This window comes from Pelophylax lessonae (genome assembly GCF_965119305.1).
Source record: "Pelophylax lessonae genome assembly, chromosome: 1".
Taxonomy (NCBI): domain Eukaryota; kingdom Metazoa; phylum Chordata; class Amphibia; order Anura; family Ranidae; genus Pelophylax; species Pelophylax lessonae.
Genome location: NC_138768.1, coordinates 792,262,039 through 792,288,364, shown reverse-complemented (window position 1 = coordinate 792,288,364; position 26,326 = coordinate 792,262,039). Strand labels below are relative to the sequence as shown.

At 47.7% G+C, this 26,326-nt stretch overlaps 1 protein-coding gene across 1 annotated transcript in view; it reads right to left on the bottom strand.

Annotated features, from left to right (window-relative positions):
• ZBTB49 (zinc finger and BTB domain containing 49) overlaps positions 1-26,326 on the bottom strand; it is a 130,926-nt gene that overhangs the window by 30,581 nt on the left and 74,019 nt on the right. Inside the window, exon 5 of the mRNA XM_082264183.1 lies at positions 7,435-7,508. Coding sequence (XP_082120309.1) covers positions 7,435-7,508 — 74 coding nt within the window. The remainder of the gene's footprint in view (positions 1-7,434; positions 7,509-26,326) is intronic.

The window sequence follows — 26,326 nt, the reverse complement described above, 5'->3', positions numbered from 1 at the left end:
GCCCCCTGAAACTGCCAGTCCCTCCTCCACTCCCAACCGCTAATGTCTGCCTTCTTTTTGATCCTGAGAGAACCCCACAGCTGGTCACCCAATGGGAAATGTCCACATCACATAGCAGTGATGTGGACATTCAAAAAATGACCCATGCAGAAAGTAAACAAAAGATAAGGCTCAGGGATGAAAAGGCTACAAGCAAGTAAAAAGCGCTTTTAGACAGGGATTTTTTTTAGTATAAGTATAAACAGTTAGAGGCTGGTGGGTGGGAAGGGTGGCAGAAGGGATAATTTTATCCCAGAGTGGGTCTTTAGATTTTCATTGAAATGTCTGTTGTTAAACCTATGATCGGTTACCCCTGAAGAAAATCCAGACTGCTAACCAACAAGGTCAGGAGAAATCCATGGTCATATATACAATTTTTAAGCAAATATATAAATATTGTTTGTAAGTGGATGGCTTTTCTATCTTAACCCTTCTATTTTTACAATATCCATATAGAGAACAGTTTTGCATTAAGAAGTTTTCTTTTTATATTTTAAACTAACCCAGATCTTGCTATTTTGTAGTAGGTTGCACTTAAAATCTTTTTAGATTGATACTTTGATATGACTAATCCCCCCCCCCCCCCCCCCAATCGTGTGTGCTACATCAAGTCGAAAAAACAATCCAAGGCCTTTTATCCATAAAAAATTAATTATCATTTTCCTTAGCTCTGTAAAAATGGAAGCTTAAAATCAGTACACTGTATTTGTGCGTGTTTAATATATATATATATATATATATATATATATATATATATATATATATATATATATACACACGGTTTAAATAAATTAAAGGAACACTTTTTAATCAGAGTATAGCATAAAGTCAATTAAACTCCTGAGATATTAATCTGGTCAGTTAAGTAGCAGAGGGGGTTGTTAATCAGTTTCAGCTCCCTTGGTGTTAATGAAATTAACAATAGGGTCACCAGATGGGTAACAGTGAGACGACGTCCAAAACAGGAATGGTTTTACAGGTGGAGGCCACTGCCTTTTTCTACTCCTACTCATCTTTTCTGCTAGTTTTGCATTTGGCTAAGGACAATGTCACCACTGGTAGCATGAGGCGATACCTGGACCCTATAGGGGTTGCACAGGCAGTCCAACTCCTCCAGGATTGCACATCAATACATGCCATTGCCAGAAGGTTTGCTGTGTCTCCCAGCACAGTCTCAAGAGCATGGAGGAGATTCAAGGAGACAGGCAGTTACTCTAGGAGAGCTGGGCAGGGCCGTAAAAGGTTGTTAACTCATCAGCAGGACTGGTATCTGCTCCTTTGTGCAAGGAGGAACAGGATGAGCAACATGATGAGCACTGCCAGAGCCCTACAAAAGGACCTCCAGAAGTCCACTGGTGTGAATGTCTCTGACCAAACAATCAGAAACAGACTTCATGAGGGTGGCCTTAGGGTCTGACGTCCTCTAGTGGGCCCTGTGCTCACTGCCCGTAACCGTGGAGCTCAATTGGCATTTTCCATTGAACACCAGAATTGGCAGGTCCACCACTGGCGCCCTGTGCTTTTCACAGATTAGAGCAAGTTCACCCAGAGCACATGTGACAGACATGAAAGGGTCTGGAGAAGCCGTGGAGCATGTTATGCTGCCTGTAACATGATGGTCTGAGGAGGCATAGCCATGGTGGGACGCACAGACCTCTACAGACTAGACAATGGCACCCTGACTGCCATTAGGTATCCAGATGAAATCCTTGGACCTATTATCAGACCCTACACTGGTGAAGTAGGTCTTGGGTTCCTCCTGGTGCATGACAATGCCCGGCCTCAGGTGGCGAGAGTATGCAGCCAGTTCCTGGAGAATGAAGCAATTAATATCATTGAATGGCCCCCACGCTCGCCTGACCTGATGAAAACATCAGGTTATCTATCCAAAAGTTCTGCCACTATTCCCACCACCACTGATGTCCTCCTTATATCCCCATCGCCACTCCCAATGATGTCATCCCTATGAACTGCAGTCCTATGATCTGTTTTCAGCAGACATTGGACTTCAGTCCACTGTCGGCTGACATCACAGAGCTGGTCCAATGTCACAAAGCCACTGAGAGCATCTGCTCCCATCCCCTCCACAGCCCAGTGATCCAGTGAGCAGAGCAGAGAGCTGGTGGCTGATAGTCACCAGCTCTCTGCTCACTAAGCACTGAGAACTGAGATATCAGTGGTCCTTGATCGCTCAGTTCTCGGCCTTAGAGCAGGCGGGGGACCGATGCTGCATTTATCTAGGTGAGTATGGTTTCTCAAAAAAAAAAACTAAACTTTTTCTAAACTTTACTTCTTTTAATATTTAAATAATGGGATTTTTGACTTACCATAAAATCCACTTCCCTGATGTTCATTGACGGACACAGCTGGTGATCTTCTTAACCATTGGGTTAAACTGCCCCCTACAGGAGTAAGACACTAGGCAGAAAAAGAACTTGACTACACCTGTGGGCAGTCCCAGGAGGTATACTTCCCCTCTCTGCTATAGGTAGTCAGTTTTGTTACAAGCAGTGTCAGAAGTAATACAACTCCATAGAGTAGTGGGTGCTCTGTCCGTCAATGAACATCAGAGAAATGGATTTTACAGTCAAAAATCCAATTTTCTCTTTCGTTCATTGACAGACACCACTCCTGATCTTCTTAACCATTGAGACGTCCCAAAGCAGTGTCAAACATGAGGGGTGGTAACAGCAGGAAAAAATCCCCAAGGCTAAACCATAGCCAATCAAGTAACAGAATCCCTTCTGCTTTGATCCTGCGCCAGAGTCTCGGCAAATGCTTGAGAGGAGGGAAGGAGTAAATCAGACGATACTGGCCCCAGGAGGCAACCAGCGTGTCTGTGGCATCCTCTAGCGGATCCCGTGACCGTGCCAAAAACCTGTGAACCTTCCTGTTGAACCGAGACGCCAACAGATTCACCTCAGGGGTGCTTCACCAGACACACAACTGATAAAAAACCTCCGGATGAAGTGACCATTCTCCCTGTTCCAAGGCCTGACTGACATAATCCGCTTGCTAATTTTCCACCCCTGGAATATGCATAGCAGAGAGGGCTGGAACAAAGCATTCTGACCACCTTAGAATGTCGGCTACTTTCCGAGCCCCCAGGACACTTCATGTGCCCCCTTGGTGATTTACATAAGCCACAGCTGGGGCCTTGTCTGATCGTGGTGACCACCGTCCAGTACAGGGGAAAAAAAGATTTTCACTGTCGAAGCGAGAGAGAAGCCACCAAATCAGGGACCCTCTCGTACCCCGGTTTAACAGGATCAGATTGTCTAGAGACTGTGGATTCTTGTCCCAGCTAGCAAGAATCTCCCTTTGCAGAGGTTCCATTTCCAACCAAACTCCTGCAGGGTACGCACAGTAATCTCCATGTTGTCCGTCAGAGCAGTCAGAGACTCTGCTCGCATAAGATGATCGTCCAGGTACTCCAGTACCGCAATCCCCTGCTGGCGCAACAATGTCAACACCAGGGCCAACACTTTATGAAGACACGAGGAGCTGAGACGAGACAAGACATATCGGAATATGATGGTAATCGTTCTTGGAATCAATAGAGGCCAGAAGATCCCCTTGATGTAAGTATGCCATTACCGTACGAATGGACTCTATTCGGAATTTCTGTACCTGCACAAAGCGGTTCAGAACTTTGAGGTCCAGGATTGGACGTACCATGTCTTCCTTCATGGGAACTGTAAACAGATTTGAAGAAAACCCTTGAAAACAATCTGATTCTGGAACCAGAACAATCACCCCTCGTAGTAGCAAGTCTTGCACCGCCCTAGAGAGACCTCGCAGGCAGTCTGGGGATAAACGGAAGTTGGAAGGAAAGAACCTCTCTGGAGCATAAGCCCGAAACTCAAACTTGTTGCCAGACCGATCACCTCGTGAACCCAGTTGACTTGAATCAGGGAGGTCCACAGGTCCGGAAGGACCCGCTCTCGGCTTACCAGACCAGGTCCTATTGGAACCTCCGGAGGAGGTCCTTACAGAATTGAATCTCTTGTCTTGAGATCCTGCTTAACGATATCATCCAGGGAGGATCCGAACAGGTGACCCCCCCATAAAGGGAAGATCAGATAAGGTCTTCTTGGAAGTCTGGTCCGCAGACCAGCATTTCAGCCATATCCTGCGCCGAAGGACCACTGCTGCCAGGGACAGCCTAGAGACTAAGGGAGCCGCATCCAGAGAAATATCACAGATGAACTGCAACCCCGGAGCAACTGGTCCGCCAGCTCCACAAAGGCCGGGAGAATCTGTTCCCCCTCCAGATCCTGGCACAAAATCTTTGCCCACTTTGATAAGAGTCTGGGACACCAAAGCTATGGTGAACACTGGCCTAAGGACCGAACCGGCCACAGTAAACATGTGGTGGACCAAAGTCTCTGCTCTCCTGTCAAAGGGATCTTTAAAATCTGGAGACTCCTCCACCGGAATTAGGGTACATTTATTCAGCCTGGAAACCTTGAGAGTCCACCACAGGTGGGACTGTGCACTTATTCAACAGAGACTCCTTAAAGATAAACCGTCTAGCGAAATGCTTAGGCACCCCCATATTGCATTTAGGACAACCCCACTGACTCGTGACAATTTTGTCAAGTAGGCAGGAAAAGAGAATACCTTTGCCGCTTTTGAGGAGCGGCGGGTACCAAAAGAGGACCGGCCCCTCCGATGCAGCAGCACAAGCTACATCCTCCATTTTCAAAGTTACCCACAGCGATACAATCAGTGCATTCACCAGCACCTTTTCATGCATGGCTGCAGTAGAAGAGGAATCATCCTAACTATCTGAGCACTCGAAGTGCATGGACGCAGACCCAGTAGGGTCACTACATACTAAGTTCACCCCGAAACATTATAATCTGTGGAGGTTGCTGACCGTGATTCCGCAAGAGAACTCTGGCCAAGGGTCCACAAATGGACCACCCATGAGACCCCTCAAAAAACAAGGTGGTCGCCCTCCATAGAGGACATAATAGGACATAGCCCCCTTTAAGGGGAGCCGCCCGCCATGATGCGGACACGCAGGCAGAGTACCCTCGCCCACCCAATAATGGCAGCAGGACTGTCACTAAAAACCCAACAGTGCCAACCAGATCAAAAGAGGTGCCAAGCTGACCATATGGCCCAGCAGGCCAGAAGCAACGGCCTAAATTTTTGTGGTGGCCCAGACGCATTTGCACAGATCTTCAGTCCGGCAGATGCCCAAAGGGAGAGTTGGGGGCTTCAGCTAGACTTACTGAGGCCACCCCCCAACAGCGGTGCCCAACTCGGCCGTATGGCCTAGTAGGCAGCAGCCTAAATTTTTGAGGGTGACCAGCCGCCGGGATGTGAGCCCCAGTGGAGTCGACTGCGGGAGGCAGTGGCTTTAGCCATCCTCACAGGGGCCGCGTCGCATAGGTTGCGGTCACCTGCTCGGTCAGCCACTCGGTCAGCAGCCCGGACAGCCGACAAGTAGGTTGTAAAGCCACGGCCTAAATTTTTGGCCGAGTGAGGCGCGTACCCGCGAATGGTAAAACATCCACTTCCCCATCCCAACAACCGCCGCAGGGAGCCCAGAGGACATCCCTGCCCTAGTCACCAACCCCCAGGATGGCAGGGAACCCTGCTTAAACCCTCCGCTGTGCACCAGGAAAACCTGGCCAGCAGCAGCAACTCCAATTAGCCTCCCTGAAGAGCATGTGGGGAAGGGAGGGTAATGGGGGGCCGAAAGACCCACAGTGACAGAAATTTAGAGGGGCTGGGGGGGAAGGGAGGGGAATCCTGGGGGTCCGACCATCTCAGGGAGGGGCCCACATCCACCCTGAAAGGTCGGGCACTACTTACAATACCATGGAACTGGGTGGGAACCTCTCCAAGCAGACCACTCTCCATCGGAATGTGGGTACTGCGGGCCAGGAGGCAAACTGCGACTCAGGCCTGCACCAGGTCGTATGTGTCCTCATGAGACTTTTAACTTGCAGGCAAGCCCTCGTCGAGTGGGGCTATGTTGTAGCTGACCTAGCACGGAGCTGAGGCCTGCATGCACTTGCTGGCTGGACTGGGGAGACTGTAAGGATCTAGAATATCCAGTCCGTCGCCCAGTCTAGCAGTTGATTGTAGTTCTCACAGGAACAGAAAATAACAAAAGAGTAGGACCAGAGATTCCAGCAAGGAAAAACTGAATACCTATAGCAGGAAGTGGGAGTATACCCCCTGGGCCTGCCCCATAGGCGTGGTAAAGTTTTTTCCTGCCTAGTGTCCTACTCCTGTAGGGGGCAGCATAACATAATGGTTAAGAAGATTCTGGAGCTGTGTCCGTCAAAAAACGAAAGAGAAAACTTACTTCTCACAGGAACAGAAAATAACAAAAGAGTAGGACCAGAGATTCCAGCAAGGAAAAACTGAATACCTATAGCAGAGAGGGGGAGTATACCTCCTGGGACTACCCATAGGCATAGTCAAGTTCTTTTTCTGCCTAGTGTCCTACCCCTGTAGGGGACAGTATAAGCCAATGGTTAAGAAGATCAGGAACTGTGTCCGTCAGTGATCGAAAGAGAAACTTCATACTTACTAGACTTAAAGGAATATATTTTTACATTTTGACATAATAGTGAATGAATGTACAAAAGCAGTATACATTCTCTTTAAGCAACAGAACAGTAAGTATAAATATAAATTTGCAATTGAAGATTTTACCTCCAGCACCACCTGCTGTTAAAAATAAGCCCTGAACCAGTTCTGTAGGAGACCTGTTGTATTGTAACATAACCTTAGTGCACGATCATGGTAAATCGAGTAGTATTCACATTCAACTGCAGTTGTTCTGTAATGCTGAATATATGTTGTAGCTTACCAAACTACTTTTTCAGTTACTAGAATGTTAAGATGGTATGTTCCTGATACTCTAGGAATTGAAGAAGTTGCTTGGTCAGCTACGAAATGTCAACATAACATAACAAGTGCAGTTTAATGTGACTAACTAATATTAGATATACCATGAACTGGATAAATGAGAACCTTCACAGAACAGATCATAAGATACTTTAATATATTAGGGCATGTTCACACCATTGCAGTGCATCAACACACACATTACTGCAACACACTCTAACGTGTTACATGCACTGGAGTGATGCAGTGTAATTCATTCTGAATGGCACCCCAATGTACTTTCTTGGAACACGTTTGTTTCAACACACGAAAGAGTGAGGCACTGCAATGCCAAAAATGCTGCATGCACAGCTGTTGGCCTGTTTTGGTACAACGGGCTGCTCTAGGGCAAAGTAGTTAATGCGTAACACAGCACTTGCATGTTTAACTTTTTTTGCAGCGGCTGGTGTAAATGTGCTGTTTAAAACAAGTAATTGAGAAAGAAAACTATTCATATATGTGAAAATACCCTGTTGATACCTTTTGCCACAAATTTCACATATGTATGGTTTTTCTCCAGAGTGCCTTCGTAAATGAGTCTGAAGATTTCCAGCCTGCAAGAAAGACATTTGTGTCATGGTCTACAACAATGGAGAAGCCAAACACTTAGAACTGTATTGATAAAAATGTGAAAAACTGAATTTTTGTAAAATCTTACCGTAAAATTATTTTCTCTGAGTCCTCTGACAGTCGCCGCCCACTCATACAGTCTTCACCAATGGGTATTGACCTCTTATCCACAGGAGCAAGCTAGGCATAAGACTTGTTAAAAACAAAGTAATTTACATAGACACACCTGTAGGGGGCTGTCCCACTGGTCCAATACCCCCCTGCTATCAGCATTCCCAACTCAGTTTAGTAGCAAGCAGTTAAAGTCCAAAAAAAAACAAAAGAGGGGCGGCGACTGTCAGAGGACTCAGAGAAAATAATTTTACGGTAAGATTTTACAAAAATTCAGTTTTCTCTTACGTCCTCTGACAGTCGCCGCCCACTCATACAGTCTTCACCAATGGGATGTCCCAAAGCAGTGTAGACATGAGGGGTGGGAATCGCAACTGTCACAAAGGCAACGCAGCACCCAGGTCAGAGAAAGGAACCTTATCTGAACAGAAAGGTAAACCCTCTGGGTAACAGAAAAGCTCAACTGGAGCAAACAACCCAGGAAAGCAAATAAACAAGGGGGAAACCACCCCAACAGTCAGGGACCGGCAAATCCAGGGCCCCCTCAAGGCACTGCCGCACACAGAACTTTGCGGCCAAAGGAGGCATCTGCCGATGCCAAAACATCAAATTTGGAAAAGGTGTGCACAGACGACCAAGTCGCAGCCTTGCACACCTGATGTCGGAAAGCCCAGAACGCACTCACCGCTCTGGTAGAGTGCGCCTTGACAGGGAAGGGCGGTACCCGTTCCTTAATCGAATAGGCCTGTACAATCGTCTGTCTGATCCATCTAGAAATTGTTGCCGCAAACGCAGCCATACCCTTCCGAGGTCCCTCAGGAAGGACAAAAAGAGAATCCGACTTTCTGAAGGATTCAGTGGACGACAGGTAGACCCTGATCGCCTGGACTACATCCAAAGAATGCAAAGCAAACTCCTTAGGATTCGCACACAGCGAAGGTAAGACAATATCCTCATTAAGGTGAAAATCAGAGACCACCTTAGGAGGGAAAGATTGGTAAGGTCGCAAGACCACCTTATCCCTATGAAAGACCAGGTAAGGGGAGCGGCAAGACAAGGCTGCCAACTCCGACACTCTGCGAGCAGATGTGATCGCCACCAGAAAGGCAACCTTTATTGACAGCAGAGGCAGAGAAAGTTCCCTGATGTGCTCAAAGGGAGGACGTTGCAAAACGGACAGAACCAAGTTCAAGTCCCAAGGAGGTAAAGGTGCTCTCCAAGGAGGAGCCAAATGACGCACCCCTTAAATAAAGGTGCGTATCAAAGAATTTGACGCCAAGGGGCGCTGAAAAAGGATTGCCAGTGCAGATAACTGGCCCTTAATCGTGGTCAGCGCAAGACTCTGGTCCACACCAGATTGTAGGAAGGCTAACACCCTCGCCACCAAAAAAGAGCGAGGATGGATGGCCCTGGATTCACACCAGGCAAAATAAGCCTTTCAGGTACGGTAATAAATCTTACAGGACGAGGCCTTCCTAGCCTTGAGCAGGGTAGGAATGACCACCGAAGAGAGACCCCGATCTCTCAAGACCTGGCTTTCAACAGCCACGCCGTTAAAGCCAGCGACTGTAAAGCAGGATGGAAAATCGGCCCCTGAGACAGCAGATCGTCCCGTAATGGGAGTCGCCATGGAGACCACAACCAGTTGTATGATGACCGCGTACCAAGACCGGCGCAGCCAGTCTGGGGCCACCAGAATCACCACATTCGGTTCCGAAAACCAACTTGCTTAGGAACCTGGACAACAACTGGAGTCGGCCTGCCAATTCTCCACACCTGGAATGTGAACTGCCGAAATCGCCGGGACGTGTGTCTTGGCCCAACACAGAATTTTGGTCACTTCCTGGGCCGCCTTGGTGATTGATGTAAGCCACTGCCGTGGCGTTGTCCGTCTTCACCCGCACAGGGCAGCCCCGAAGATGATCCGACCAACGGAGCAAGCACAGTCTGATCACTCGCAATTCCAATACGATTCCTCCCCCGACCATGTGCCCTGGGCAGACAGAATGCCCAGAACGCCACCCCAGCCCGACAGGCTGGCATCTGTGGTGATTACCGTCCACAACAATGGGCGGAAGGATTTCCCCCCGTCAGAAACGGGGACTGGAGCCACCAGACAAGATCCACTCTGACGTGGCGGCTCAGCGATATCCTCCTTTCCAAGGATTAAGGAAGTCTGTCCCATCTGGCCAGGATCTCCTTTTGAAGAGATCGCGTGTGGAACTGTGCAAATGGTATTGCCTCGAAGGCCGATACCATCGACCCCAGGGACCGCATGCAGGTCCTGAGCGATGGGGATTCGTTGTCCCTGAGGGACCTGACCTCGTTCTGCAGAGTCCAGGGCTTGTCCTCCGGCAGAAAGACTTTTGCTTGGGCAGAGTCCAGGACCATTCCCAGGTAAGGGAGACGAACAGAAGGGGACAAGGTCGACTTCTGAACATTGATGGTCCACCCGAACTCCTGGAGCGTCTGAACGATAGTCGACAGATCGCGTAATAGACTCGGGCTGGCACTCGATCTTAACAGGAGATGGTCCAGATACCCCAAGATCGGAATTCCTCTGCGCCCGCAACAGGGCCAGAACAGGAGCCAGCACTTTGGTAAACACCCTTGGAGCCGAATGGAGACTGAAAGGTAACGCCACAAACTGATAGTGATCCTCCGCTATTGTGAATCGGAGGAACCTCTGATGACCCTCGAATATGGGGATGTGTAAATACGCATCCTTGAGATCGATGGAAGCCAGGAAATCTCCCGGTCTTAAAGAGGCCACCACCGAACGGAGGGATTCCATGCGGAACTTTTGAACCCGCACAAAGCGGTTCAGAGCTTTCAAGTCCAGAATCGGATGTACCTTGCCCTCCTTTCTGTGCACAGTGAACAGATTCGAGTAAAACCCCCGAAACCTGTCCCGATGAGGCACCGGGACGACCACCCCCTGGGCGAGGAGATCCTGAACCGCCCGATGAAGATTGCGCAACCGATCTGGGGTCAAATGAAGATTTGTGTAACGCTCCTGCGTTTTTAGTATAGGCTGGATTTGCAGCTGCAAAATCTCCACTCAGTAGTCATGTAGAGATGTTCCTGGAGTGATAGTATGTATATGATAGTATGAAGGTGATGTGCTGAAGGGACAGGTGTGAACAGTGACAAGGATGGTAATCACTTGATAGGGTTTGTATAGGAGAGTTCAAGATGGTATTAGGAATGCAGATAGGTTAGTATCGAGTATGCTAACAGGTGGTGAGGACAGCAGATGACAAATACAGGATAGACTAACCCAGTGCAAGGATAGATAGTAGTAGACAGGAGAGCCAGCAATCTATGCAGCAGTGCAGATGATAGATGGTAGTAGGCTGAAGAGCTAGCAATCTATGTAACAGTGCAGATGATAGGATAGTATAGATAGGTAGTAACAGTCCTTAATGTGCATAGGTAGATAGTGCAATAAGGTTATGGAGGGTTCCCCTGCGGGGTACTTATCACTTGTAATGTTAGTAGTTTAGAGAGGTCCAGTAGATGAGGAATGATCCGGTAGCGAGATACAGGGATCTGTAGCGAGGTTCCGGTCTGCTCCAGGTAAAGGGAATGGCTGGAGGTTCCGATCGAGAGACAGGCTTGAAAGCATGTGGGTAGCAAGGCAGGTTGAACGAACAATGTGAGTGAGACCGCCGGCGGTTGAAATAGCCGCTCTGCGGCGCTCAGCAGTGACATCATCGTTCTTAAAGGTATATGCGTACCACCTGAAGAGAAAGGTGGGACGCATTACAGAGGAAAGTGGTGATTAAGGGTACCGGAGGTACCAGAATCTTACAGTAACCCCCCCCCTTAAGGCCGGCTCCGGAAGGCCTATAGGACAGGTTTCTCTGGGTGTTTCGAGTGAAAGTTCCGTATAAGTCTAGGAGCATGAATATCAGAAGTATCTAGCCAGGTGTCGTCTTGGGGTCCATAATTCTTCCATCTTATGAGATACTGGAGTCTTCCTCTATGGATGCGAGAATCCAAAATTTCCTTGATCTCATACTCTTCTCCGCCTTCAACTTGTATTGGAGGTGGAGGCAAGATGGTAGGCCTTATTTCTTGGTTAGGAACATGGGGCTTCAGTAGCGACACATGGAAGATGGGATGGATCTTGAGATCTGCTGGTAGGGTGAGCAGTACTGCAGCTTTTCCGATAAGTTTTTTAATTGGGAAGGGTCCCAAAAATAAAGGTCCAAGCTTCTTGCTAGGGATTTTTAATCTTAAGTTCTTTGTCGATAGCCAAACAAGGTCCCCAATAGCATACTGAGGAGAAGGTCTTCTACGAAGGTCGTAGTACTTTTTTTGTTGACTGTGAGCGTGTGATATAGTGGTATTGAGTAAGCCCAAAGAGTCTTTTATTTGGGTAAGGTAATCCGAGGCTACTGGGTTACTCGATGGCAGGATGCGTGGTGGAAGAAGAGTGGGATGAAACCCATAGTTCAAGTAGAACGGACTTTGTTTCGTGGTACTGTGGGTTGCGTTGTTGTAAGCAAATTCTGCTAGAGGAAGGAGATCCACCCAATCATCCTGCAAGTATGATGTGTAGCAACGTAGATATTGCTCAATGCACTGGTTGACTCTTTCAGTCTGTCCGTTGGTCTGAGGATGGTAGGGAGAAGTGAGCTTTCGCTCAATGCGTAAAATTTGACAAAGTGCTTGCCAAAATTTAGAGATGAATTGTGAACCACGGTCGGACAAAAGAGTTTTTGGAATTCCATGCAACTTAAACACATGTTTCATCAGTAGTTCTGATGTTTGTTTAGATGAAGGTAGTCTACGGATAGCAATGAAATGTGCCATCTTTGTCAAGTGGTCCACTGACACTAGGATGGTATTAAATCCTTTAGAGGGTGGTAGTTCTACTATGAAATCTAAGGATACAACTTCCCATGGAACCTGGGGTATTGGTAGACTACAAAGTAGTCCAGATGGTTTTGTAGTGTCAATTTTGGACCTTGCACAGATGTCACATGAAGAAACAAATTTTTGTACAGACGTCTTCATATCAGGCCACCAAAACTGCCTGGTGAGCAAATTAAAGGTTTTCGTTATACCCATATGTCCTGCCATGGGCACATCATGCGATAACTCCAAAATCTTGGTGCGCATAGTAGGGGGTATGTAAAGTTTGTCATTGTAATAGAGGAAGCCTTCTGCATCAGTACTTAGTTGTGGTGGAGGTGAATCCATTCTTATACTGTGCAAAATCTCTTCCTTCAAGGAACGGACAACACCAATAATGCGTTCATAGGGTATTATGGGAATGGAAGGGATTTCGGCGCAATTATCTTCGGTTAATCGTGATAGCGCATCCGCTTTTTTATTTTTGTCTGCAGGCGTGTAGGTCACTAGTGTAGCGGGGTCTTCCATTATACAAGTTCTAAAAGACTGCTGCTTGACATTTGAGAGGAACTCGGCTCCATCTAGTGGCCAAAAGGACACATTGCAGCGGCTATGGAATGTCTTTTGATGTTATTTTCCTTTCAGGAAGTTGAGCAGTCTTCATCGCCCATAGTGCTTTGAGAATACCAGGGTGCACTGCTGCACCGCACAGCCTTCTGGGGGAAGCTTTATAAAGGAAGGGAGGAGCCAGGCTCACTCTCTTGGAAAAGACACAGTGAGACAAGCAGGATGCCAGTGCTGTGGGCTGATGCTGTATGCTAGGCCGAAACTCCTGGGCCTTAAGTGACTAAGTTGCAGTGTTTCATCTCCAGTAGAGGATCCCTCCTGGAGGTCCCATCGATGTTCTACAGAGACCAGACTCATCCACCCCAAATACCTAGCGCGGCTGGTGACAGAGGCCGGAGACTGAGACAGCAGCGGAGGCTTCCTGGGAGACAGTCCTGTTGGTGAGAGGGCACCTGCCCAAAAACTGACTCTATCTATCAAAGAAGTAACTTTAGTCAGGATTAGCCTTAGAGTAGTAGAAGGCAATATACCAGGTGGCCCAGTACATCTCTCACAGAAGTTTTACCGGCAATCCTGCACAGACACCCCGCGGTGATTACTAACTGTTTGCTGCCATTCTCTCTATTGATCACCCATCCTCAATGTGGATTACAAATTGTGAGTGCACCAACGTTGCTAGCGAAGATATAGAGAAGAAACAGCGGACTCAGATAGGTCTGACATTCTGATACTGTGTCTAACTGAATGCTGAGCCTTATCTCCAAAAGTATAATAGTGATTAAGATGGCGGTCCTATAGGCTCTGAGACATTTCCTGAAACAATTAATGTGCCCTTGAGGAGTGATATCACAGTATTTATCTTATCTTTGATTAATTAATTAGTATATCCTTTTACAAAGTCATATTTTACTGTATCGAAACTGTTTATTTGATTCACAGTAAATAACTTTCCTGTTTAAAAGCAAGCTTGTGTGTGGTCACCTTGTATTACCCAGAAGGACTGCAGCTGGAGAGAGGTAACAGGTCATTATTATTTATTGAAGTGTTATATTCCAATCTGTGTAGCCATTTGGTATTCCAGTCCTATTCTGGGTCAGTTGTGCCTAGGGAGGGTTCGAGCCAATTCTGTGGGTTGTTAGGCAGGACGTAGACCCAATAATCTAATCAGCAGCTCCTGCGGGGGTGGTGCTACACGTGGGGGCTCGTCCGGGATCATCTACAGTCCTGCAACACAACCCTCTCAGCCACAGAATCCCCCTCAACGCAGAAATGGATCCTACCGCTGCAGCCGAGTGGTGCAGGGAAGAGAATGTCGTAGTGGAAAATGGCCTGGTGGTTGAAATCAAGGGAGAGGTCTGGACTGAGGAAAAACTCCTCCCAGTTTTAAGGGCACTGTCCACAGACAGGAAATTCTGGGTGACTGACATAAAGACAGACACCACCGTTCCACACACGTATGCATTGTGTGAGTGGAGGAAGGGGGTCCCTGATTACTTTAAGGGAACCAGTGTAAAGACTACTGACCAAACAGAACTTTTCTTAATACATCCAGAAGTCCTTACTGAAGGTCCCTCATCCACCACTCCTGGGGGATCCAGCAAAGAAAAAGGTGTCCAAGAAGGGAGTCCAGAGTCACCACCTTTGTCTACCTTTAGCTCAGAACTGTGTGCTGTTCTCGGGGAAATCGTAGCAAAATGTAGTAAGGACTCCCCAAACTATCTGATGACTGAATATAGGAAGCTCAGGACATTCTCTGGGAAACAGCCTGTGCCTTCGACAGAAGATGGGTTTGAAGAGTGGTTAGATACCGCCACTCAGGCTTTGGAAGAGTGGGAGGTACCAGAACAGCACAAGAAACAGAGAATCACAGAAAGTTTAAAGGGACCTGCACTAGAGGCCGTACGTAATCTCAAGCTAAGCAAAAAGAACTGTACTGCACAGGATTATCTAGACATTCTACAAGATGTATTTGGTCGGACGGAGAACGTGGCTGAACTTCTTTACCAGTTAGACCACTGTTACCAAGAAGAGGAAGAGAAGTTGTCCGAATTTATTAGACGCCTAGATAAGATCATCCACCAGATCTTGATAAAGAAAGGGATAGACCCCCGGAAGGTAGATGAGACTCGTGCACGGCAGGTGCTGAGAGGGGCTCAACCCTTAGATCCCATTGCCATACTGTTGCGAACTCGCCAAGATGGTGGCATTCTGGAATACCCTGACCTGATCCGAATGGTCAGAGAAGAAGAGGTCATGTTAGACAACAAAAGGAAGAGTCGGCAGTTTGACTCAACTGCTCGTGTCAGAGTGATAAGTGCAAAAGAAAGTGACTCGCAAGTTGAACTCCTAAAGACCCAGGTGTCCCAGTTGATAGAAATGGTGTCCATCCTGACTAGTCAGGCATCTACTCTACCTGATGGGAACGTGTCAGAGAAGCCGGATAAACCTTCTAACCTTAGAGTAGACCCGGAACCGAGACCTAGGAGATCGCTAACTTGTTTCAACTGTGGGGGAGTAGGACATGTTAGAGGAGTATGTCCCAGCCCAGGAAATGTCGCCTCAGAACCTCGCAAGCCAGCGGAAAAACTTCAGAGGGCACCAGTGAAGGAGTCGACCGGGTGCCCGCCAGTTTCAAGGGAATCCAAGAGACTCAATGATTCAGGGAATCTGAGTCAGGGAGTCAGATCCAGGTACAACGCCCCTAGTTCTATACTCCAGGCTACTGAGAGAAGGAAAATCAATGCACACCGGGCCCAGAGGGGACTGAAGTCCAGAAGAAAAAAAAAGAAAAGAGCCTGGGTGCAGAGAACTGAATCAGACAACAAGGCCACTTCAAGAGAATTCCCAACTAACTTGGTCGGGCCTTCCCCTGTAGTCTCTGTCCAGGTAGAAGGAATTTACACAAGAGCCCTCCTTGACACTGGGGCCCAAGTGACTCTTCTGTATAGAGACTTCTATGATAAACACCTTACCCATCTACCTCTGCAGAAGTTGGAAGATCTGGAGATATGGGGTATCGGGACTCAAAGTTTTCCCTATGACGGGTATCTGCCAATCAAGTTGACCTTTGACCCATCAGTGGCTGGTGAAGCTGAAACCTTCGACACCCTAGCGGTGGTCTGTCCTCGTCCGCCAGGGGCCAACAAAAGCTCTCTCATCGTAGGGACCAACACTGACCTAGTAAGGCGCCTCCTGACACAACTGGTCCAGGGACAGGATGCTCCAGCGCCAAGGATTCACCCCATGCTACGGCAGGCCTATCAACGATTAGTATTGGAGCAAGAGACTCCTGCAGAAGGAGTTGGAAGACTCTGGAAGTTGGACAGAACGGAAAAGGTCTTGCAGCCAGGAGAGGTGGCTTGTCTGAAAGCTTCCGTTAAACTCACATGGAAACAGCCGGGCCCTTTTATCATCTTTGAATCAGGTCCACAGGAAGAGGAGAGAGGGATAGAAGTAATCCCTGAAGTGATCCCTTTGAAGGTGTTACAGAAAAACCATGGAAGGGTTTTAGTGAGTGTCAGAAACACCTCTACTACACCGGTGAAGGTACCGGCCAGAGTGCTGTTGGGCCAAGTTAACCCGGCTACCCCAGTTGTCCCATCTGATCTTAAAGAGGAGGGAAGGGGTGAAGATGTTATAGAAGAGCTCTGCTCTGGAAACGCTGCCCTCCCACCAGAATGGGTGAAGAGGGCCAAGGCACAACTTGCTGGATGGCGAGGAATATTTTCTAGGGCTGAGTTCGACGTGGGATGCGCCAGGAGTGCCACTCATAAGATCCGCCTGAGTGAGGACAAACCTTTCCGAGAAAGAGTCCGGCGAGTTCCCTTAGGTGACTTAGAAGATCTACGTCAGCAGCTGGCGGAACTCAAGAAGACTGGGGTTATTCGAGAATCCAGGAGCCCATATGCTTCTCCGATAGTGGTAGTCCGGAAGAAAAACGGATCTCTGAGGCTTTGTATCGACTACCGAACACTGAACAGAAGAACCATCCCAGACCAGTATACCACTCCTCGAATCGAAGACGCCCTACAGAGCCTGTCAGGGGCGAAGTGGTTCAGTGTGATGGACTTAAAGAGTGGGTATTATCAGATCCCCATGCACCCTGAAGATCGGGAGAAGACAGCCTTCATCACCCCTGTGGGGTTCTTTGAGTTCAATCGCATGCCTCAGGGATTGTCAGGGGCCCCTGCTACCTTCCAAAGGCTGATGGAAAGGACCGTTGGAGATATGAATTTGATAGAGGTACTGGTATACTTGGATGATGTTATCGTGTTTGGCAGAACTTTGGAAGAACACGAGGAGAGGTTGGAAAAGGTCCTGAAGAGGCTACATGAAGAAGGCCTGAAACTTTCTCCTGAGAAGTGCCAATTCTATCAGTCCTCGGTCCATTACCTGGGCCACATCGTGTCTGAAGAAGGGGTGGCCACCGACCCGGACAAGCTGGATGCTGTCGCCTCCTGGCCGAGACCTACAAATGTGACCGAACTTCGGTCGTTCCTGGGTTTTTGCTCCTATTACAGGAGGTTTGTAGAGGGGTTCGCCAAGATTGCCCGACCCCTCAATGAGTTACTAAAGAACGAAGAAGATGACGTTCCTGAACTGGTCAAGCCAATGAAGTCCACCATGGGACCCCGGAAGGCCAAGGAGTCCATCCAGGATCAGTGGACCCCAGAATGTGAAGGGGCTTTCATTCAGTTGAAAAAGAATCTAACCACTGCCCCTGTGTTGGCCTACGCAGACCCCACGAAACCATATGAACTACATGTCGATGCCAGCCGAGATGGGCTGGGTGGGGTACTCTACCAGGAACATGGGGGCCACCTGCGACCCGTAGCCTACGTGAGCAGGAGTCTACTACCTGCTGAAAGGAATTATCCTACCCACAAACTTGAATTCCTGGCCTTAAAGTGGGCAGTGGTCGACAAACTGAAAGATTACCTGTACGGAGCTGAATTCATTGTCAAGACGGATAATAATCCCCTTACCTATCTGTTGACTACAGCTAAGCTGGATGCAACAGGACACAGATGGTTGGCTGCCCTCTCTAGCTTCAACTTCAGCCTGAAGTATCGGCCAGGAATCGGGAACAGGGATGCAGATGCCCTATCCAGAAGGTTGCATGCACCACACGAACCTGATGAAGAATGGACCCATTTGGCTCCAGAAGGGGTGCGTGCCCTATATCAGGGAACTGAACTTCGATCCAGAGGAGGATCAAGAGCCGAAGAGATTGGGGTTTCGGCTGTCGGAGTACCCAAATACTATTGCAGGGTGACCCAGGTTGAAGGGGAAGATTTACCCCGGCTGTCCAAAAGGGACTTGAGGAAGGAGCAGCTGGAAGACCCTCTGGGAAAACTTCTTTTGGAAGCCTTGGAGATCCAGTGCCCTGAGTTGCTTCTCACCGACTCTCCTCAGGGGGCCCGTCTGTTGCATAGAGAGTGGACCCGGTTACAGATCCGAGAAGGGGTGGCCTACCGAAGAGGCCCATCTGAAGATCTGGAGGAGAAGTGGCAACTGTTCTTACCAGCTAAATACAGGGAGAGAGTTCTGGCTGCTCTTCATGATAATCATGGCCATCTGGGACCTGAAAGAACTTTTCAGCTTGTCAGAGACAGGTTCTACTGGCCCTGTATGAGGGCCGAAGTTGAAGGATACTGTCATTCTTGTGTCCGATGTATACAAAGGAAGACTCTGCCACGTCAAGCAGCCCCAATGGGCCATCTGCAAAGCCAGGGACCCATGGAACTGGTGTGCATTGATTTCCTTTGCCTAGAGCCTGATCTGAGTGGCCAAGGGAATGTCCTTGTGGTAACAGACCATTTTACCAGATACGCCCAAGCATTCCCAACAAGGGATCAGAAGGCCTCTACAGTAGCCAAAGTTCTTGTAGAAAAGTTCTTTGTACACTATGGGTTACCACAACGCCTCCATTCAGATCAGGGAAGAGACTTTGAAAGCAGACTGATCAAGAGACTGTTAGATCTGTTAGGCATCCAAAAGACTAGAACTACTCCCTACCATCCACAAGGGGATGCCCAGCCGGAAAGATTTAACAGGACTCTTTTGGACATGTTGGGGACTTTAAGCTCAGAGAAGAAACAGCATTGGGGCAAACATGTAGCTGCCATTGTGCATGCCTACAACAGTACTGTCAGTGATGCTACTGGATATTCCCCTTATCGTCTAATGTTTGGACGAGAGGCTCGATTGCCAGTGGATTTGGCCTTTGGCATCTCGCCCGATCACACCTCTTCAGCATCGCACAAGGGATATGTGGACCGACTGCGGAAGAGTCTGAAATCGGCCTATGATAAAGCTCAGGCCACATCTGATCAACGTGGACTGAGGAATAAAAGGAATTTCGACTTAAAAGTTCGGATCCAAGACTTGCAACCAGGGGACAGGGTATTGTTGAGGAACTTGGGTGTCCCGGGAAAACACAAGTTGGCAGACCGCTGGAAGTCCCAACCTTATGTTATCTGCAAGCAACTACCAAACCTCCCTGTGTATCAAATTCGGCCTGAAGGAAGTGTGGGTCCATTGAAGACTTGGCATAGGAACCATTTACTGCCTCTCTCTGAAGCAGTTCGCATGCCTCCTGTCGTAGATTCGCCAGAGACCCCTTCGACCTCTCGCCTGTCCAGACCAGTCACCAGATCTCAGTCGACACTCCCAGATGTGAGGGAGGGAAATTCTCCATCTGAAGATCTGGAAGATGAAGAGGAGGTACCTGACTGGATGTGGTCGTCTCAGTTACCAGAACCCACACCTGCCTCCCTGTCTTCATCCGAATTGGCTGACAGAGGAACCCTTCGGGCGGAAGCCCCCGAATTCATACCTTTCCACATGCTTCCAGAAGAAGTAGTTGATGATGAAGATCCTGAGGAGGAGGTTGCACCTTCCTCTGAAGAAGAACTGACCGCTCTTGAAGCATCAGATTCCTGTGTGTTGGAACATGAGGAGGAGGACATTGAAGAATCCCCAGAAGTGGCTGGTCCTAGTACCTCTGAGATCGTGCACCCCAAAGAACAGAGGGAAAGAAGAGTCATTCACCCGCCCAAAAGACTGACCTATGACCAATTGGGTGAATGCTCAGAAGAGGCTATCTTTACTTCCAAACGAACTCTTGATCAGCCTAGTTCTTCCACCGCAGATTTGGTGGAGGACAACCCTAGCTCACCCCCAGGCACATCTGTACAAGCCACTCAAGTGTCAGGGGTCTGTGAACAGAATTACCTTCCCTCCCCTGACAATTGGTGGGAGGTTCCTATGTCGAACCTGTGTGTAATATGCAGTTGTTAAGTTTGAACTCTGCTTATGAAAAGGAAGATGATTCCCTGTTATGCATATGTTAATGTTTTTTTTGTGTACTGCCAACATATGCACTGGAGTACATGCTGTTGTCCTCTTTGGGGACCAAAGTTCTCAAGTGGGGGGAGTGTGTAGCGGGGTCTTCCATTATACAAGTTCTAAAAGACTGCTGCTTGACATTTGAGAGGAACTCGGCTCCATCTAGTGGCCAAAAGGACACATTGCAGCGGCTATGGAATGTCTTTTGATGTTATTTTCCTTTCAGGAAGTTGAGCAGTCTTCATCGCCCATAGTGCTTTGAGAATACCAGGGTGCACTGCTGCACCGCACAGCCTTCTGGGGGAAGCTTTATAAAGGAAGGGAGGAGCCAGGCTCACTCTCTTGGAAAAGACACAGTGAGACAAGCAGGATGCCAGTGCTGTGGGCTGATGCTGTATGCTAGGCCGAAACTCCTGGGCCTTAAGTGACTAAGTTGCAGTGTTTCATCTCCAGTAGAGGATCCCTCCTGGAGGTCCCATCGATGTTCTACAGAGACCAGACTCATCCACCCCAAATACCTAGCGCGGCTGGTGACAGAGGCCGGAGACTGAGACAGCAGCGGAGGCTTCCTGGGAGACAGTCCTGTTGGTGAGAGGGCACCTGCCCAAAAACTGACTCTATCTATCAAAGAAGTAACTTTAGTCAGGATTAGCCTTAGAGTAGTAGAAGGCAATATACCAGGTGGCCCAGTACATCTCTCACAGAAGTTTTACCGGCAATCCTGCACAGACACCCCGCGGTGATTACTAACTGTTTGCTGCCATTCTCTCTATTGATCACCCATCCTCAATGTGGATTACAAATTGTGAGTGCACCAACGTTGCTAGCGAAGATATAGAGAAGAAACAGCGGACTCAGATAGGTCTGACATTCTGATACTGTGTCTAACTGAATGCTGAGCCTTATCTCCAAAAGTATAATAGTGATTAAGATGGCGGTCCTATAGGCTCTGAGACATTTCCTGAAACAATTAATGTGCCCTTGAGGAGTGATATCACAGTATTTATCTTATCTTTGATTAATTAATTAGTATATCCTTTTACAAAGTCATATTTTACTGTATCGAAACTGTTTATTTGATTCACAGTAAATAACTTTCCTGTTTAAAAGCAAGCTTGTGTGTGGTCACCTTGTATTACCCAGAAGGACTGCAGCTGGAGAGAGGTAACAGGTCATTATTATTTATTGAAGTGTTATATTCCAATCTGTGTAGCCATTTGGTATTCCAGTCCTATTCTGGGTCAGTTGTGCCTAGGGAGGGTTCGAGCCAATTCTGTGGGTTGTTAGGCAGGACGTAGACCCAATAATCTAATCAGCAGCTCCTGCGGGGGTGGTGCTACACTAGGAAATTAAATCTTAAAAAGAATAATGACCATCGTACCTGCCGGTGGGAGAGAGTCTTGTTAGTCTGGAGGTATTGAAGGTTTTTATGATCTGTATATATGAGTATTGGTAACTGGGTACCTTCAAGCAGATGTCGCCAATTCTCCAGTGCCAGTTTTATGGCAAGCAACTCCTTTTCACCCACTGGGTAATTCACCTCTGGGCTGCTTAGTGATTTCGAAAAAGCAACTGGGTGAAGTGATGAAGTGTTTGTTGGTCGTTGGGAGAGAACTGCTCCTACTGCCATATTTGACGCATCTACCTCTAGAATATATTGGAGGGATGGGTCTGGATGGCGTAGTATGGGAGCAGAAGTAAAGCTTGATTTTAACAAGCAGAAAGCTTGATTTGCTTCTTCTGACCATTTGAATGTTTTTTTTATACTTGTCAGTTGTGTGAGAGGTCTAACAATAGCGGAAAAGTTCTTGATGAACTTCCTATAGAAGTTCGAGAATCCAAGGAATCGCTGTAGGGCCTTACGAGTTGTTGGTATAGGCCAGTCTTGAATACAGGATATCCTACTCATATCCATCTTAATTCCAGTTTTGGATATAAAGTATCCTAGAAATAATATTTCTTCTTTATGAAAAAGACATTTCTTTAATTTCACATATAGTCTGTGTGAGAGCAGTCTGGACAACACAAGTCTTACATGTTTTATGTGTTCAGGCATAGATCGAGAATAAATAAGTATATCGTCTAGGTATACTACAACACAGACATCAAGTAAGTCTCTAAAGATGTCGTTTATGAATCTTTGGAAAGCTGCGGGAGCATTACATAGCCCGAATGGCATCACAAGGTATTCGAATAGTCCGTATCTGGTTCTGAATGCTGTTTTCCACTCATCCCCGTCACGGATTCGGATTAGGTTGTATGCCCCTTTCAGGTCTAATTTGGTGAAATAAGTAGCCCCACGCACCTGTTCAATAAGTTCAGGGATGAGCGGCAAAGGATAGCGATCCTTTATCGTAATCGTGTTTAATTGCCTATAATCGATAATAGGCCTGAGACTGGAATCCTTATTGCGGACAAAGAAAAGTCCTGCAGCAGTGGAAGAAGTAGAGGGTCTAATGAACCCTTTTGTCAAATTCTCATCCAAGTATTCCTTGAGATGAGAAAGTTCATCCTGTGAGAGGGGATAAACATGACCGAAAGGCAGTTTGCTGTTAGGGAGTAGATCGATAGTGCAATCGTAATCCCTATGGGGAGGCAACACTTGAGCGTTTTTCTCAAGGAACACTTCGGACAGATCCTGATAGCATAGTGGTGCAATTTCATCAGACACCACAGACAGAATCTTCCCATAAGATGGGAGGTTACACGTATTCTCACAATAGTTAGAAGAGAAAACCAAAGTCCGTTTTTTCCAATCTATGATTGGTTGGTGTGTGTGTAACCAGGGAAGTCCCAAAATAATAGGAAAATGGGGTGAGGATAGTATGTCAAAGGTGATGGTCTCCACATGTGATTCGTTGGTAGTGGCAAGGAGTGCCTGAGTCTGGTTGGTGATTGGACCAGAAGACAGTGGAATACCATCAATGAAACTTACAGAAACAGGCTTAGATTTTGAAATAATAGGTATTTTATTTAAGGTAACAAAGCGTGTATTAATATAGTTTCCACAAGATCCAGTGTCGACCATAGCCTTGGTGGTGATCCTAGTTTGGTCCCACTGTAATATTAAATGAACAAAAAGATAGGGGTTAGAGAAGGAAGTCGTTAATCCTCCCAGCAAGACATGTGAACACTCACCCTCTTTTTTGCGGACAAGGGGACAGGTGTTTATCAAATGATCCGAGGATGCGCAGTACATGCAGAGATTTCTGGATGTTCTTCTAGCTCGTTCAGTAGTCGTTAAAGGTGGGCGTATGGTTCCTACATCCATGGGAGTAGGGTCAACGGCCGAAATCTGAGAAGGACTAGACAATGGCATTCCCATCTTTTCAGCCCTTCTTTCTCGCAGTCGTCTGTCGATGTTGATACTAAGTTGTATCAAGGCCTCCAAGGTGCCAGGTAAATCCGCTCGGGCGAACTCGTCTTTAACAGCTTCCGATAACCCGAGTCTGAATTGAGTTCGCAAAGATGTGTCATTCCACCCTGAATCAAGGGTCCATCTTTTGAACTCAGATACAAAGTCTTCTACAGGTCTCCTTCCTTGTTTTAAGGCCCTCAACTGAATATCAGCAGTACTCTGCCTATTGGGGTCATCGTATAAACTAGCGAGTTTCGCTAGGAATAAGGAATAGGTGTTGAGAATCTGATCATTACTCTCAAAGAGAGAGTCTGCCCAGGCCCGTGGATCACCCGTCAGGTATGAAATAACGGTACAGACTTTTATTTGATCAGTGGGGTATGTACGAGGTTTTAACAAAAAAAGCAGTTGACATGCGTTTTTGAATTCACGAAATTTTTTCCGATCACCTGTAAACACTAGAGGAGGGTTTATTTTAGGTTCAGGAGGCTGAATAGCAGTAAGCCGTGAGAGCTGGGTTACCTGCTGTGTCAGAGTCTGATTCTTTTCTTGTACGTCAGTCAGAGCAAGTATTAACGCTTTTACTTGTTGTGTTAATTGTGTCACTTGAGTGGGTAATTCTGCTGAATCCATTTTTATGGTTCGTTCAATCTGTAACGCTCCTGCGTTTTTAGTATAGGCTGGATTTGCAGCTGCAAAATCTCCACTCAGTAGTCATGTAGAGATGTTCCTGGAGTGATAGTATGTATATGATAGTATGAAGGTGATGTGCTGAAGGGACAGGTGTGAACAGTGACAAGGATGGTAATCACTTGATAGGGTTTGTATAGGAGAGTTCAAGATGGTATTAGGAATGCAGATAGGTTAGTATCGAGTATGCTAACAGGTGGTGAGGACAGCAGATGACAAATACAGGATAGACTAACCCAGTGCAAAGATAGATAGTAGTAGACAGGAGAGCCAGCAATCTATGCAGCAGTGCAGATGATAGATGGTAGTAGGCTGAAGAGCTAGCAATCTATGTAACAGTGCAGATGATAGGATAGTATAGATAGGTAGTAACAGTCCTTAATGTGCATAGGTAGATAGTGCAATAAGGTTATGGAGGGTTCCCCTGCGGGGTACTTATCACTTGTAATGTTAGTAGTTTAGAGAGGTCCAGTAGATGAGGAATGATCCGGTAGCGAGATACAGGGATCAGTAGCGAGGTTCCGGTCTGCTCCAGGTAAAGGGAATGGCTGGAGGTTCCGATCGAGAGACCGGCTTGAAAGCATGTGGGTAGCAATGCAGGTTGAACGAACAATGTGAGTGAGACCGCCGGCGGTTGAAATAGCCGCTCTGCGGCGCTCAGCAGTGACATCATTGTTCTTAAAGGTATATGCGTACCACCTGAAGAGAAAGGTGGGACGCATTACAGAGGAAAGTGGTGATTAAGGGTACCGGAGGTACCAGAATCTTACAATTTGAGGGAAAGAATCTGTCCGCTGTACGCGAAAGGAATTCGATATTGTATCCTGATCAAATGATTTCCTGAACCCATCTGTCCGGAATCCGGAGCAGCCAAGGTTCCAGAAAACCGCGCAGACGTCCCCCCACCCCTGGAATGGGTGAGGGCGTCCCTCCAGGTTGAGGCGGAGGGACCCGCCGAGCCAGTGTGCGTTGGTTTTGGCTTGTCCACCCAGGGCTTCTTCTGACCACCGTGGCCCTTAAAGGGTTTCCCCTTGTCCTGCGCCTTGAAGGCACAAAAGGACCCCTGATTTGGTTTAAAAGAAGGGCCCCGCTCACCGCGGAAAAACTTACCCTTGGGGTTCTGGGGCAGCAGAGTGCTCTTGCCTCCAGTGACCCCTTTAACCAATTCGTCCAGGGATTCCCCAAAGAGACGATTCCCCATATAAGGAATGTCAGACACCGTTTTTCTGGAAGACTGGTCAGCCGACCAGCTCTTCAGCCAGACCAAACGACGGATTAGCACTGCGACACCAGACAGCCGTGCTACTAGAGGAGCCTCATCCAAGGCTGCATCACACAGGTACAAAACCGCCTGACGCATCTGATCCACCATCTCCACAGTAGTTGGAGGGGCGGAATCCGCCTCTAGAGTGCGTTTGAGAACCCGGGCCCAATCAGCCACAGCCTAAGAGACCATACCAGAGGCGAAGATGGGCTTTAGCAAAGAACCCGCCACCATATAAGCGTGGCGATTAAGAGATTCCACCCGCTCTGTCGGGTCCCTAAACACCGGAGAAACCTCCGAGGGCATAAGAGTGGCCTTGTTCAACCTGGACACAGTGTGATCCAGTTTAGGGGACACCGTCCAGCGTGAATCCGTAGGAGACGCGAAAGGGTAACGGAACCTAAACCATTTTGGTACCACAAAAGGGCGCTTTAAATTACGCCATTGTTCGTTCACCGTTTCGTGAAACTCAGCGGGACAGGGAAACACACACTGCTTACCCGGCGGGTTGGGCTCATCCTCTAAATGTAGTGTATGCTTAATAGAAGCAATAAGACCAGACACAGCAGCGCGTTCTTTGGCCGTTTCAGGGGAAGAAT